The sequence below is a fragment of the Arachis stenosperma genome, chromosome 5 (genome assembly GCF_014773155.1).
Source record: "Arachis stenosperma cultivar V10309 chromosome 5, arast.V10309.gnm1.PFL2, whole genome shotgun sequence".
Classification (NCBI taxonomy): domain Eukaryota; kingdom Viridiplantae; phylum Streptophyta; class Magnoliopsida; order Fabales; family Fabaceae; genus Arachis; species Arachis stenosperma.
The window spans coordinates 65940692-65954034 of record NC_080381.1 but is presented as its reverse complement, the minus strand read 5'-3'; the positions used below and the strand labels follow the sequence as shown (position 1 = coordinate 65954034).

The following is a 13343-nucleotide window of genomic DNA, read 5'->3' as shown; positions in this document are numbered from 1 at the left end:
AAGATTGGCACGCCTACGTTAAAAGAGCCACGTTAACTAAGTTAACGTGGACTCTAACATGGGAAAGGGGGAGGCTCTCAATGTTATTGGGAAAGTTGAGTCCCAATAACGTGTGCGAAGGACAAAGAAACTACGTTAGTGGCAACGTTTGTGCCACTAACGTTGAGGTTAACGTGGCCTTTACTTGGGTAAGAAACGTTAGTGAAAAAGTTGAATGACACTAACGTTTTTAAACCCATTTTCTCACTGAATGTTAACACCTATAACGTCCTGTGCTAAAGTCTCTGCCCACTTCACACTTTCTCTCTGCAAGTAAAACCAAGCCCAAGTGAAGAAGAGAACTGCTCCAAACTGAAGATCCAAAGGCCCAAGACTTGAAGAATCAACTAGAAGAATAGAAGAGTAATATATATAGGAGTAGCGTTGAATTGTTTAAGAGGGTTGGAAAGAGTTCTGAAAGGGAAAGCATTACTCTCTATTTTTTTACTTTCTCTGCTCTTCTGGTTCAGAATGTATTCTCCATCTTTGTTTTCATTTTTTAGAGCTATGAACAACTAAACCCATTTCATTGGGTAGGGAGCTCTGTTGTAATTTGATGGATCAATACTAGTTTTCTTTATTCTTCTTCTATCTTTTCTCTTGATTTTACTTGAAAGCTTTCGATCTTCATCCCATTGGGTAGTTATCTTGGAAAAGAAACTATTAAAACTTGGATCCCTTCTAAACCTTGAAAGAGGAATGAAGAGATCAAGCTAGAAATGCTTTCTCATGCTGGACCAAATTGGGTTTGGATGGATATGTGACTATAATCCTCTTAAAACTTGATTTGGGAAATGCATGTGGTATAATCAGTGACCACACTTCATCTCTTCTCATGAGCAATTGACCAAGAAATTGGCTATTGATCAAGATTTGAGAGATTGAATTGCAAGAAATTGTAATTCAATCAATTAAGATTGCCAAGGAGATCAATGAGTGCATTGATTGAGGAAGAGATGAAAATGAACTTGATCCGGAGAATTGCAACATCTCCTGTGCCCAATGAACTCCCCAATTCTAATCTCACCCATTCTCTTTAATTTCTGCGTTTCTTTTCATGAGCAAACACCCCATTCCCATTTACAATTCAGCAATTTAATTTCAGTCATTTACTTCTAGTTCTTTAATTCTAGCATTTACTTTTCCGTCATTTACATTCCTGCCATTTTATTTTCTGCAACTCTCAACCCAAATTCTGAATTCGCTCAACTAGAACAATCTTCTAATTAAAGTTGCTTGATCAATCAATCCCTGTGGGATTCGACCTCACTCTATTGTGAGTTTTTACTTGACGACAAATTCGGTACACTTGCCGAAGGAAATTTGTTGAGAGACAATTTCCACCTGCATCAAGTTTATGGCGCCGTTGCCGGGGATTGATTGTGCATCAACAATGATTAGATTGGAAGATTACTAGATTGAGCATTTTTGTTTTGATTTAATTTTCTGTTTGAGTAATTTACTTTCTGTCTTAGTTAACTTCTTCCCTTCCCCCTCTACTCTTTCGTTTTTCTTTGTTATTTACAATTTAGTTTGCTAACCCACTAACTGTTTAATATATTGCATCACTCACAACTAACACTAATTCTGACAACAATACTATCTGCACATATTTTTACTTGCTTGTACTTGTTGGTTGTATGATAGGGAGAAGAAGCGGGGCTTCAACTTCCTTCGATTCTGAACCAGAAAGGACCCTCCTTAGATTAAGAAGGGAAGCAAGAGGGAAACATGCAATCGGTGCTAAAGAGGAGGAGGAACACTTTGAACTAAACGTGGAAGGCAACATAGAAAACCAACATGAAGAAGAGGCTAATAACCATGGGGGATGAGGTAGAGCAAATCATGTTGGGGAAGATAAAAGAGTGTTAAGCTCTTATATCAATCCCAACCCAGGCAATTGTGGGAGCAGCATTCAGAAGCCCACCATACATGGCAAAAATTTCGAGCTAAAACCTTAGCTCATCACTCTTGAGGATTTGTGACACAGTGAAGTCCAATAGAGTCCACCAGGATGTCTATAGGCTCCTCTTGTTCCCTTTCTCACTCAGGGATAAGGCATTCAAATGGCTCGAATCCTTCCCAAAAGAAAGCTTGACAAATTGGGAGGAGGTAGTGAATAAGTTTTTGGCAAGGTTTTACCCCCCGCAAAGGATCAATAGGCTGAGAACTGAAGTACAGACGTTCAGACAGCAAGATGGGGAGACACTTTATGAAGCTTGGGAAAGGTTCAAAGACCTAACAAGAAGGTGTCCACCAAATATGTTTAATGAATGGGTGCAGTTGCATATCTTCTATGAAGGCTTGTCATATGAATCAAAGAAGGCAGTAGATCATTCCTCTGGAGGATCCTTGAACAAGAAGAAGACCATTGAAGAAGCCATAGATGTCATTGAAACTGTAGCTGAGAATGACTACTTCTATGCTTCCGAAAGAGGGAACACTAAGGGAGTAATGGAGCTAAACAATGTAGATGCTCTGCTGGCTTAGAACAAGCTCATTACCAAGCAGTTAGCTGACCTCACCAAGAAGATGGAGAGGAACCAAGTGGCAGCAATCACCACCTCATCAACAACCCAAGAAGAAGTTGAAGAAGAGGACCTTGAGCAAGCCAACTACATTGGGAATTCACCTAGACAGAACCATGATCCATACTCCAAGACATACAACTCTGGATGGAGGAACCACCCAAACTTTGGGTGGGGGAATCAGCAAGAGCAAAGCCAAGACCAGAGACGTTACAACTCCAACAACAATGCAGCTCATCAACAATTCACACAGAGGACATATCAACACCCCCACAACAACACCTCTCATCCTTCCACCTCTAATCCCAATTTACCATCAATTGATGACAAACTCTCTAAGCTTGAAACCTTACTTGAAGGAATAAGCCAAGAGATTCAAGAAGACAAGGTGTTCAGAGAAGAGGTGCGAGTCAACATTAAGAACCAAGGAGAGACCATCAAGAAGCTGGAATTCCAAGTGGGATGCTTAGCGGAGAAGATTCCCAAACCTACTTATGGCTTCCCAAGTGACACGGAGAAAAACCCAAGAGGAGAAGCAAAGAAAGTAAGATGGGAAGATTGCAAAATGGTCACTACAAGTGATCAAGAGGATGAAGACGAGCAAAGCAACCTCTCCCAACAGCCTGAAAATAACTCAACAGAGGAGGAGGATAGAGATCATCAAGAACCAAAAATCTCACAACAAGAGTTACTGAAGCTCTATGCACTATTTCCCCAACTGCTCAATGGTGTTGTAGGGAAGAGAATATACTCAAGGTTCCTAGACTTGTTTGCATCTCTGCATGTGAACATACCATTCATCAAGGCCATACAACAAATGCCTGCATTCATCAAGTACATGAAGGAACTTCTTCCCAGGAAAAGCTCACTCAAAGGAGGCCAAACTATAGTGTTAAACAAGGAATGTAGTGCCCTTATTCAACCTGAATTGCCTGCAAAAAGAAGAGACCCAGGGAGTTTTCACATCACCTGTGCCATAGGGGAAACAATGTTTGATAGAGCACTCTGTGATTTAGGGGCAAGCATCAATTTACTGCCCCTATCCCTGGCGAAGAGGCTGCAGATCAATGAGATAATGCCCACAGATGTGGTCATCAGACTAGCTGACAAGACTCAAAAGCAAGCAATAGGAGTGGTGGAAAATGTGTTACTAAAGGTTGGGAAATACTTTCTCCCAACAGACTTTGTCATCCTGGACATGGAAGAGAGTCACACTCACCCAATCATATTGGGAAGACCCTTCCTAGCTACGGCTAGAGCACTCATAGATGTGGAGAAAGGGGAGCTAATATTGAGGATCCATGATGAAGAGCTCAGCTTTAATGTCTTCAAACTCTCACAAGAAGTAGACCAAGAGCACAAGGAACCAAGTAAAGATCATGATGAGATGCTGAAGGAGGAAGCAAGCACTGAAGCACACCCAACCTATCTGGAGACTCCTTTGGTTGATAAACAAGGGAAACAGCAACTACCACAGCTCAAGGAAAAGTTAGAAGAACCTAAACCTCTAGAGGCATGTGAAGTCAACATCACAAATCCCTTAGAAAAAGAAGTCATCAAGAGCAAGACAATATCAAAGGACACAAGGAAGAAGGTACCAAGGAAGTGGAGGAACAAAAAGATCCCTACGGAAGACTTCTCTCCAGGAGATAGAGTGATCTCAGCTTACTTTCCAGATATCCCCCCTAATCTCCCTACTATACCATCTCAGTTACCTAAAGTCTTCACAATCAACAGAATTCTCTCCCTGGAACATGTAGAGATCATTGATACCACCAATGGATACAAGTCCACAGCGAGAGGGGAGGACTTCAAGCATTACCAACCACCCTGATGAGGGAGAAACGTCAAGCTAGTGACGCTAAAGAAGCGCTTCATGGGAGGCAACCCATGTTTTATATGCTTTTAGAAGATAGTAAATAAGTCAATATTTATGAATTCAAACCCAAACTTGACAAACTCTTGGTGGAATCCTTATTGTGCAGTATACAGTGAAGAACAAGTTTGGTGTTCAAAGCATGCCAAGAAAGCATGAATGCAACCAAGAGCATGCTAGTCTTGGAAGCTTTGAACAGAACCTTTCATCACAGTGCTCCAAACTAAGTTTGGTGTCACCCCATGGTGCCACCAATATGCATATAAGGACCCACGAATAGTTAGTTAGTTAGTTGGAATTCATGAATAAACAATTTAATCTTTTCTCATTGTTTTTTTTTTAATTCTAGCCGTAAAGTTCATGTTGTCGTTTTGATATCTTTTCTCAAATTTCTTATTTTGTCTGTATAGGGAAAAGAAAAGGAGCATTGATGGGGATTGATTGGACAATTAAATGGGGGAGGTTCAGACACTTCATGAAGAGAACTACACACTTGTTCTAAAAAGGGAATACATTGGAAAATGTTGCCATGCAACATTAGAAAATTGAGACACCTTAAAGACCGAGCAATCTCCATCATAAAGTTGGTGATCCTTGTCCTTTATCCACACATAACCCCAACCATCCATAAGGCAACCAATCCATCAATCCACACCCTCCATTTATTCACAACTTCCACATATAAATAAGCCTTGTTCCGTACCCACCTTCATTGTCATAACCCACTCTTCACAACTCTTCATTTCGGCACAAGACATTCCCCCTCACAGTACAAACATTTCCCCCTCATTCTCTTCATTGCAATAAAACCCTAAACAACCAAAAGTCTCCAAAACCTTACCACCTTCACATATCAACTCTCGTTCATGGCCTCTTCAAGTTCCAAAAGAAGGAAGGGAAAGGAACCCATGGAGCAACACCTGTATGATGAAAAGAGATTTAGAAGCTTGTATCACGCATTGCAATACAGGTGGATGGTTGACAAAGAAATCATTTATGAGCTGGGATTTCAAGTGAAGAAAACTGAGTGCCCTGAAATCACAGAGAAAGTAGAAAAGAGAAGATGGGAGCTCTTCACCGATCCGGTCATTAAGGTAAATGCAAACCTCATAAGAGAATTTTATGCAAATGCGGTCCGATATGATATGAAAGATGAGTCATATACAAGCTTTGTGAGAGGAAAGTTGGTGGATTTTGTTCCCATGAGTGTCATGAGGGCACTGAAGCTACGGTCCATACAGTTTGAAGAAGAGAGTTATCACTCAAGATTGGACAACCCCAATTATGACCAAATTTTGAGGGACATTTGTGTACCCGGAGCTGACTGGGAAAGGGGTGCGGAAAGAAAACCAAAGTTCATCAAGAGAACAGATCTCACTCCTGAAGCCAAGGGGTGGTTTGAGCTAGTGAGGAGGTCTATCCTCCCAACTGCAAACAACTCGGAGGTGAATCTTAAGAGAGCAACAATGGTGCATTGTATACTGAAGGGAGGAGGAATCAAGGTTCATGAACTCATAGCAGAAGGCATTAGAAAGATGGTAGAAAAGAGTGATTCAAGAGCAACGTTAGGTTACCCCAGCACCATTTACCGAATATGCAAGAAAGCTGGGGTGGTTTTTGAAGATGAGGATCCCGTGTGGATAAAGGAAGGCATTCCAATAACGGTCCGAAGGATGAATGCTGCCGCATCCCCCCTGCCTCAATGGAAGCAAAGGAAGAGGACAGCCCCTCAAATAGTGGAAGGACAAGTCGTAGAGAGGCAAGCACCACATACCTTGGACATGCACCAATTGCAGGAAGCCATTGATGGCTTGTCTAGACAGTATTTGGAAAGCCAAGGAGCACAAAAAGAGCTTCAACTACAAATAATGGGGCAGCAAGAGGAAGCATTCTCAAGATGGACGACTCAGCAAAGTGAGTGGCAAAGGCAAATGATGGAATAGCAACTAAGTCAAGGGCAACAATGGGGAGAAACATTCAACAAGATGGAACAAAAGCAAAATGAGCAACAAGAGTCCATCCAGAGGCTAATCAACATCCAAGCACATCAAGGGGCACATATACATGAGATTCATCGAAGACAAATAGAACAGGCAGAACTATTGGACGAGCAAAGGGCATTTGCAGAAGGAGTTTACATGAGCGAAACTGGGCATCATATAAACACTCAAGCCAGGCTCGGCTACATAGTAGGACAGCTGCCAATATTGCATCCAGGAATCGCCAAGTATGAAGAAATGAAGGATGAATTAGCACGAAAGGAAAGAAAAAGGGTAGAAGAGAGTCATGAATCAGTGAGGAAGGCACTTGAGGATTGGAAGCAAGCAAGATTGGCGCGGATGCGAAGAAATGCAAAAGGACACAAGGAGGACAAGCAAGAAAAAGAGCATGGACAACCACAAGAGTAAAAGGTGGTGGAGTTCCTTCTTTACTCCATCTTTTTCTATGTTTAAATAAGGAAGATCTTGGATGAAATAGGACATGCTTCCATGTTAGTTTGAACCTTTTCAATTCTGCATTTTTAGTCTATTGCTTAGGTCTATGATTTCTGGTTTAAGTGTTACTGCATCATACTATTACTTATTGTATGCTTGTCCTTTTGAATTAAGTGAAAAAGAGAATGATTGTGTTTTAAAAAGACCAGAGAGGAGTTCATAATATGGAGTAATTTTCTGAATCTTTGGTGTGATCATAAGTTAGCTAAGTTGGTTCAACCATAAGGTGGGAAGACAACTATCTGTCCTGAATACTATGCTTTGAACACACCCCATGAGACCAGCTAAGTAAGAAGATCCTAATAAGAGAAAAGGAAAGAACAATGAAAGTGAAAAACAAAAGAAAAAGAGTAAGCAATAAGGCTAGGCACCAATGGTTTTTAATCTTGAAGCATGTGTCTGTGGTGCTCCTGTGTGAGGGATTTACTTGGATGAATAAGCTCTTAGGGGTGCCTTATCACTTGGTAACTTAGGTTAACTAACCCGGGATTATCAGCTGAAAGTCCACTATCAAGAGTAACCCTCACTACAGAGCATTTAGTAACCCAAAGAGGTGCTGGACACCAAGGTCTCAAGAAGGAAAATAAATGAACCAGATGCCTGTGGTGTGTATGTATGGGGGAGAGACTTGAAGGAGTAAGTCCTTAGGGGTGTCTCAACACCTAGCACCTTGAACCAACTGGTTCGGGAGTGTTGGCTGAAAGCTTATCTTAAAGAGTTGCCCCCTTACAGAGCACCTAGCATGAAGAACACAAATAAGCCCTGAAATGACAATAAAAGGATCAATAAAAGTCTCATGGTATGTAAGCAAAGCCAGTATTTTAGAACATGATAAAGGTCTGAAAGCCAGTAATGGAAAGAACCTAAGTTGCTATGCATGAAACCACCATAAAATCAGTAACATGACCTCCATAAGAATGACTCATTCCTCTTGGTATTTCATTCATCATTCTCTTGTTCCAGTACTTGCTTAGGGACAAGCAAGCTTTAAGTTTGGTGTTGTGATGCCAGGGCATCTTGGCCAGTTTTACTGACCTTTTCTTTACTGTTTTTAGGGTAGTTTCATGCATTTCCTTAGGAAATAAGCTAGTTGATGAGCGGATAATTTGTATGCTTTTTGGCATTGTTTTTAGTATGTTTTTAGTATCTTTTAGTTAGTTTTTAGTATATTCTTATTAGTTTTTAGTTAAAATTCACTTTTCTGGACTTTACTATGAGTTTGTGTGTTTTTCTGTGATTTCAGGTATTTTCTGGCTGAAATTGAGGGATCTGAGCAAAAATCTGATCCAGAGACTAAAAAGGACTGCAGATGCTGTTGGATTCTGACCTCCCTGCACTCGAAGTGGATTTTCTGGAGCTACAGAAGCCCAATTGGCGCGCTCTCAATGGCGTTGGAAAGTAGACATCCTGGGCTTTCCAGCAATATATAATAGTCCATACTTTGCCCAAGATTTGATGGCCCAAACCGGCGTTCAAAGTCACCTCAAGAAATTCCAGCATTAAACGCCGGAACTGGCACCTAATTGGGAGTTAAACGCCCTAACTGGCACTAAAGCTGGCGTTTAACTCCAAGAAGAGTCTCTACACGAAAATGCTTCATTGCTCAGCCCAAGCACACACCAAGTGGGCCCGGAAGTGGATTTTTATGTCATTTACTCATCTTTGTACACCTTAGGCTACTAGTTATCTATAAGTAGGACCTTTTACTATTGTATCAAAAAAAAGGACTTTGGTAGCTATCTTCGTTTTATGCTATCTTAGATCATTGGGAGGCTGGCCATTCGGCCATGCCTAGACCTTGTTCTTATGTATTTTCAACGGTGGAGTTTCTACACACCATAGATTAAGGTGTGGAGCTCTGCTGTACCTCGAGTATTAATGCAATTACTATTGTTCTTCCATTCAATTCCGCTTGTTCTTTGTCCAAGATATCACTTGTTCTTCAACATGATGAAGGTGATGATTGACGCCCATCACCATTCTCACTCATGAACAAGGTGACTGACAACCATTCTTGTTCTACAAGCATCTGAGGCTTAGTGAATATCTCTTGGATTCTTTAAAAGGAATCTTCGTGGTATAGGCAGGACCTGATGGCAGCATTCAAGAGAATCCGGAAGGTCAAACCTTGTCTGTGGTATTCTGAGTAGGATTCAATGATTGAATGACTGTGACGTGCTTCAAACTCCCAGCAGGCTAGGGCGTTAGTGACAGACGCAAAAGTATCAATGGATATTATTCCGGCCTGACCGAGAACCGACAGCTGAATTCCGCTATGCTGTGACAGGACATATGCAATCGCTTTCACTGAGAGGATGGGAGGTAGCTGCTGACAACAGTGAAACCCTACACGAGCTTGCCATGGAAAGGAGTAAGAAGGATTGGATGAAGGCAGTAGGAAAGCAGAGAGACGGAAGGGAAGGCATCTTCATACGCTTGTCTGAAGCTCTTACACCAATGATATACATAAGTATCACTATCTTTATCTCTTATGCCATTTTCGTTCATCATCATATACATTTGAGTTTGCCTGACTAAGATTTACAAGATGACCATAGCTTGCTTCAATACTAACAATCTCCGTGGGATCGACCCTTACTCACGTAAGGTATTACTTGGACGACCCAGTGCACTTGCTGGTTAGTTGTGCGAAGTTGTGTAATGCCATGGAATTGAACCACCAAGTTTTTGGAGTTCATGACCAGGGATTATGAGAGTTGTGAAAAGTATTGTTCACAATTTCGCGCACCAAGTTTTTGGCGCCGTTGCCGGGGATTGTTCAAGTTTTGAGCAAGCTTTTGGTAACAATGCCTGGGATTGTTCTAGTTTGGACAACTGACGGTTCATCTTGTTGCTTAGATTAGGTATTTATTTTTTTCGAAATTCTTGAAGATGAATTCTAGAGTTTCATGATGATTTGTTGAAATCTGGCTGGCTGAGAAGCCATGTCTAATCTGATTGGACCGAGGTTTCAACTTATCACCACAAGAGCTTGTTGATTTTCATCAATTTTTCTTTTGGAGCAGTGATCTGCTAAGGCTTGGCTGACCTTTGGTCATGTCTAGTGTTTTGGACTGAAGCTTTCTTTGAAAGCTTGGCTGGCTGTGAAGCCATGTCTAATTCCTGGACCGGAGTCTTAGACTAGCATTGCACTGATTCCTGGAATTCTCATTAAGAATTTTGATATCTTTTCCCACTTAATTTTCGAAAAACACAAAAAAAAATTTACAAAATCATAAAAAAAAAACCAAAAATATTTGATGTTTCTTGCTTAAGTCTAGTGTCTCATCTTAAGTTTGGTGTCAATTGCATGCATTCATTCATGTGTCTTAAGGATCTTCAAGTAATTCTTGATGATTTCTTACTCTAATCTTTGAATTCTTTTGGCTTGAGTGTTTATGTGTCTCATATAGTGTCAGTAGTATACAAACTGCTAAGTTTGGTGTCTTGCATGCATTATTATTTGATTCTTGTTGCATTTTGATTATTAAAAATCCAAAAATATTTTTAATTTGTGTCTTTTCAAGTCAATGATACAAAGAATTGAAGATTCAGAACATACTGCAGAGGAATTATACAGAAAAAGCTGAGCATTCAAAAATGCCCAGTGAAGAAGACAGACTGGCGTTTAAACGCCAGCCAGGGTACCTGGTTGGGCGTTTAACACCCAAAGAGGTAGCATTTTGGGCGTTAAACGCCAGAATGTATACCATTCTGGGCGTTTAACGCCAGGATGGTGCTAGGGGGAAGATTTTGTTTTCAAATCAATTTTTTTTCAAGTTTTCAAAGTTTTTCAAAATCAAATCTTTTTCAAATCATATCTTTTCAATCAAATGTTTTCAAAATCAATTTCCTTCCTTTTTCAAAGATACTTCCTAACAATTAATGATTTGATTGAACATCTCAAATTTGTTACCTTTTCTGTTGAGAAAGGTTTAATGTTTGAATCATATCTTTTCTTGTTTGGCAAGTCACTAATTTTCAAAATCAAACCTTTTACAAAATTGTTTTCAAAACATATCTTTTAAAATTGTTTTCAAATCAAATTTTTTCAATCATATCTTTTTAATCACATCTTTTTCAAAATAGTTTTCAATCAAATCTTTTTAACTTCTAATTTCAAAATCTTTTTCAAAAATCACTTGATTTCTCTTCCACTTTCAATTTTCGAAAATTATCAATCAATTTTTCAAAATGTTTTTAAAATCTTTTTAATTTAATTTTCGAAAATCCTCTTGCCTCTCTCTCACATCCTTCTATTTATGGAGTACTGCTCCTTCTTAATGCACAATTCGAACTCTATCTAATCAAGTTCGAATTCTTCTACCTTCTTTCTTCTATTTTTCTTTTCCTCTGACACCTCAAAGAATCTCTATACTGTGACATAGAGGATTCCACATTTTCTTTTTCTCTTCTCTTTCTTATGAGCAGGAACAAAGACAAAGGCATTCTTGTTGAAGCTGACCCTGAACCTGAGAGGACCTTGAAGAGAAAGCTAAGAGAAGCTAAAGCACAACTCTCTTTAGAGGACCTGACCGAATTCTTCAAGGAAGAAGAACCCATGGCAGCCGAAAACAACAACAATGCCAACAATGCAAGGAAGGTGCTGGGTGACTTCACTGCACCTACTCCTGATTTCTATGGGAGAAGCATCTCTATCCCTGCCATTGGAGCAAACAACTTTGAGCTTAAGCCTCAATTAGTTTCTCTAATGCAACAGAATTGCAAGTTCCATGGACTTCCAATGGAAGATCCTCATCAGTTCTTAGCTGAATTCTTGCAAATCTGTGACACTGTCAAGACTAATGGGGTAGACCCTGAGGTCTATAGACTTATGCTATTCCCTTTTGCTGTAAGAGACAGAGCTAGAATATGGTTGGATTCTCAACCTAAAGAAAGCCTGGACTCTTGGAAAAAGCTAGTCAATGCCTTCTTGGCAAAGTTCTTTCCACCTAAAAAATTGAGTAAGCTTAGAGTGGAAGTCCAAACCTTCAGACAGAAGGATGGAGAATCCCTCTATGAAGCTTGGGAAAGATACAAACAATTAATCAGAAAGTGTCCTTCTGACATGCTTTCTGAATGGAGCATCATAGGTATTTTCTATGATGGTCTCTCTGAACTATCCAAGATGTCTTTGGATAGCTCTGCTGGAGGATCTCTTCATCTGAAGAAGACGCCTACAGAAGCTCAAGAGCTTATTGAAATGGTTGCAAACAACCAATTCATGTACACTTCTGAAAGGAATCCTGTGAATAATGGGACAAATCAGAAGAAAGGAGTTCTTGAGATTGATACTCTGAATGCCATATTGGCTCAGAACAAGATATTGACTCAACAAGTCAATTTGATTTCTCAAAGTCTGTCTGGAATGCAAAATGCACCTGGCAGTACTAAGGAAGCTTCATCTGAGGAAGAAGCTTATGATCCTGAGAACCCTTCCATGGAAGAGGTGAATTACCTAGGAGAACCCTATGGAAACACCTATAATTCTTCATGGAGAAATCACCCAAATTTCTCATGGAAGAATCAAGAGAGACCTCAACAAGGTTTCAATAACAATAATGGTGGAAGAAACAGGTTTAGCAATGGCAAGCCTTTTCCATCATCTTCTCAGCAACAGACAGAGAGTTCTAAGCAGAGTACTTCTGACTTAGCAACAATGGTCTCTGATCTAATAAAGACCACTCAAAGTTTCATGACTGAAACAAGGTCCTCCATTAGGAATTTGGAAGGACAAGTGGGTCAGCTGAGTAAGAAAGTTACTGAACTTCCTCCTAGTACTCTCCCAAGTAATACAGAAGAAAATCCAAAAGGAGAGTGCAAAGCCATAAACATGGCCGAATATGGAGAGGAAAGAGAGGAGGAGGACGCCACTGAGGAAGACCCCAGTGGGCGTGCACCAATCTCCTCTGAGTTCCTCAATGAGGAACAATGAGAATCTAAGGCTCAAAATGAGACCATAGAGATTCCATTGGACTTACTTCTGCCATTCATGAGCTCTGATGAGTATTCTTCCTCTGAAGAGGATGAGTATGTCACTGAAGAGCAAGTTGCTAAATACCTTGGAGCAATCATGAAGCTAAATGACAAGTTATTTGGAAATGAGACTTGGGAAAATGAACCACCTTTGCTCACCAAAGAACTGGATGACTTGTCTAGGCAGAAACTGCCTCAAAAGAGGCAGGATCCTGGGAAGTTTTCTATACCTTGTACCATAGGCACCATGACCTTCAAGAAGGCCTTGTGTGACTTAGGGTCAAGTATAAACCTCATGCCCCTCTCTGTAATAGAGAAATTAGGGATTTTTGAGGTGCAAGCTGCAAGAATCTCATTAGAGATGGCAGACAATTCAAGAAAACAAGCTCATGGACTTGTAGAGAATGTTTTGGTGAAGATTGAAGACCA

General features: G+C 40.3%; 1 protein-coding gene and 1 non-coding gene across 2 annotated transcripts; one reads left to right on the top strand and one right to left on the bottom strand.

The window, feature by feature from the left end:
- Positions 1-3132: 3132 nt before the first annotated feature.
- Positions 3133-4401, top strand: LOC130980858 (uncharacterized). The gene has a single exon (XM_057904498.1). The coding sequence runs from the start codon at positions 3133-3135 to the stop codon at positions 4399-4401; it is 1269 nt and encodes a 422-aa protein (XP_057760481.1).
- Positions 4402-11904: 7503 nt separating this feature from the next.
- LOC130983529 (small nucleolar RNA R71) lies at positions 11905-12012 on the bottom strand. The gene has a single exon (XR_009087514.1). It is a non-coding gene; the product is annotated as a small nucleolar RNA R71 (small nucleolar RNA).
- Positions 12013-13343: the final 1331 nt, after the last annotated feature.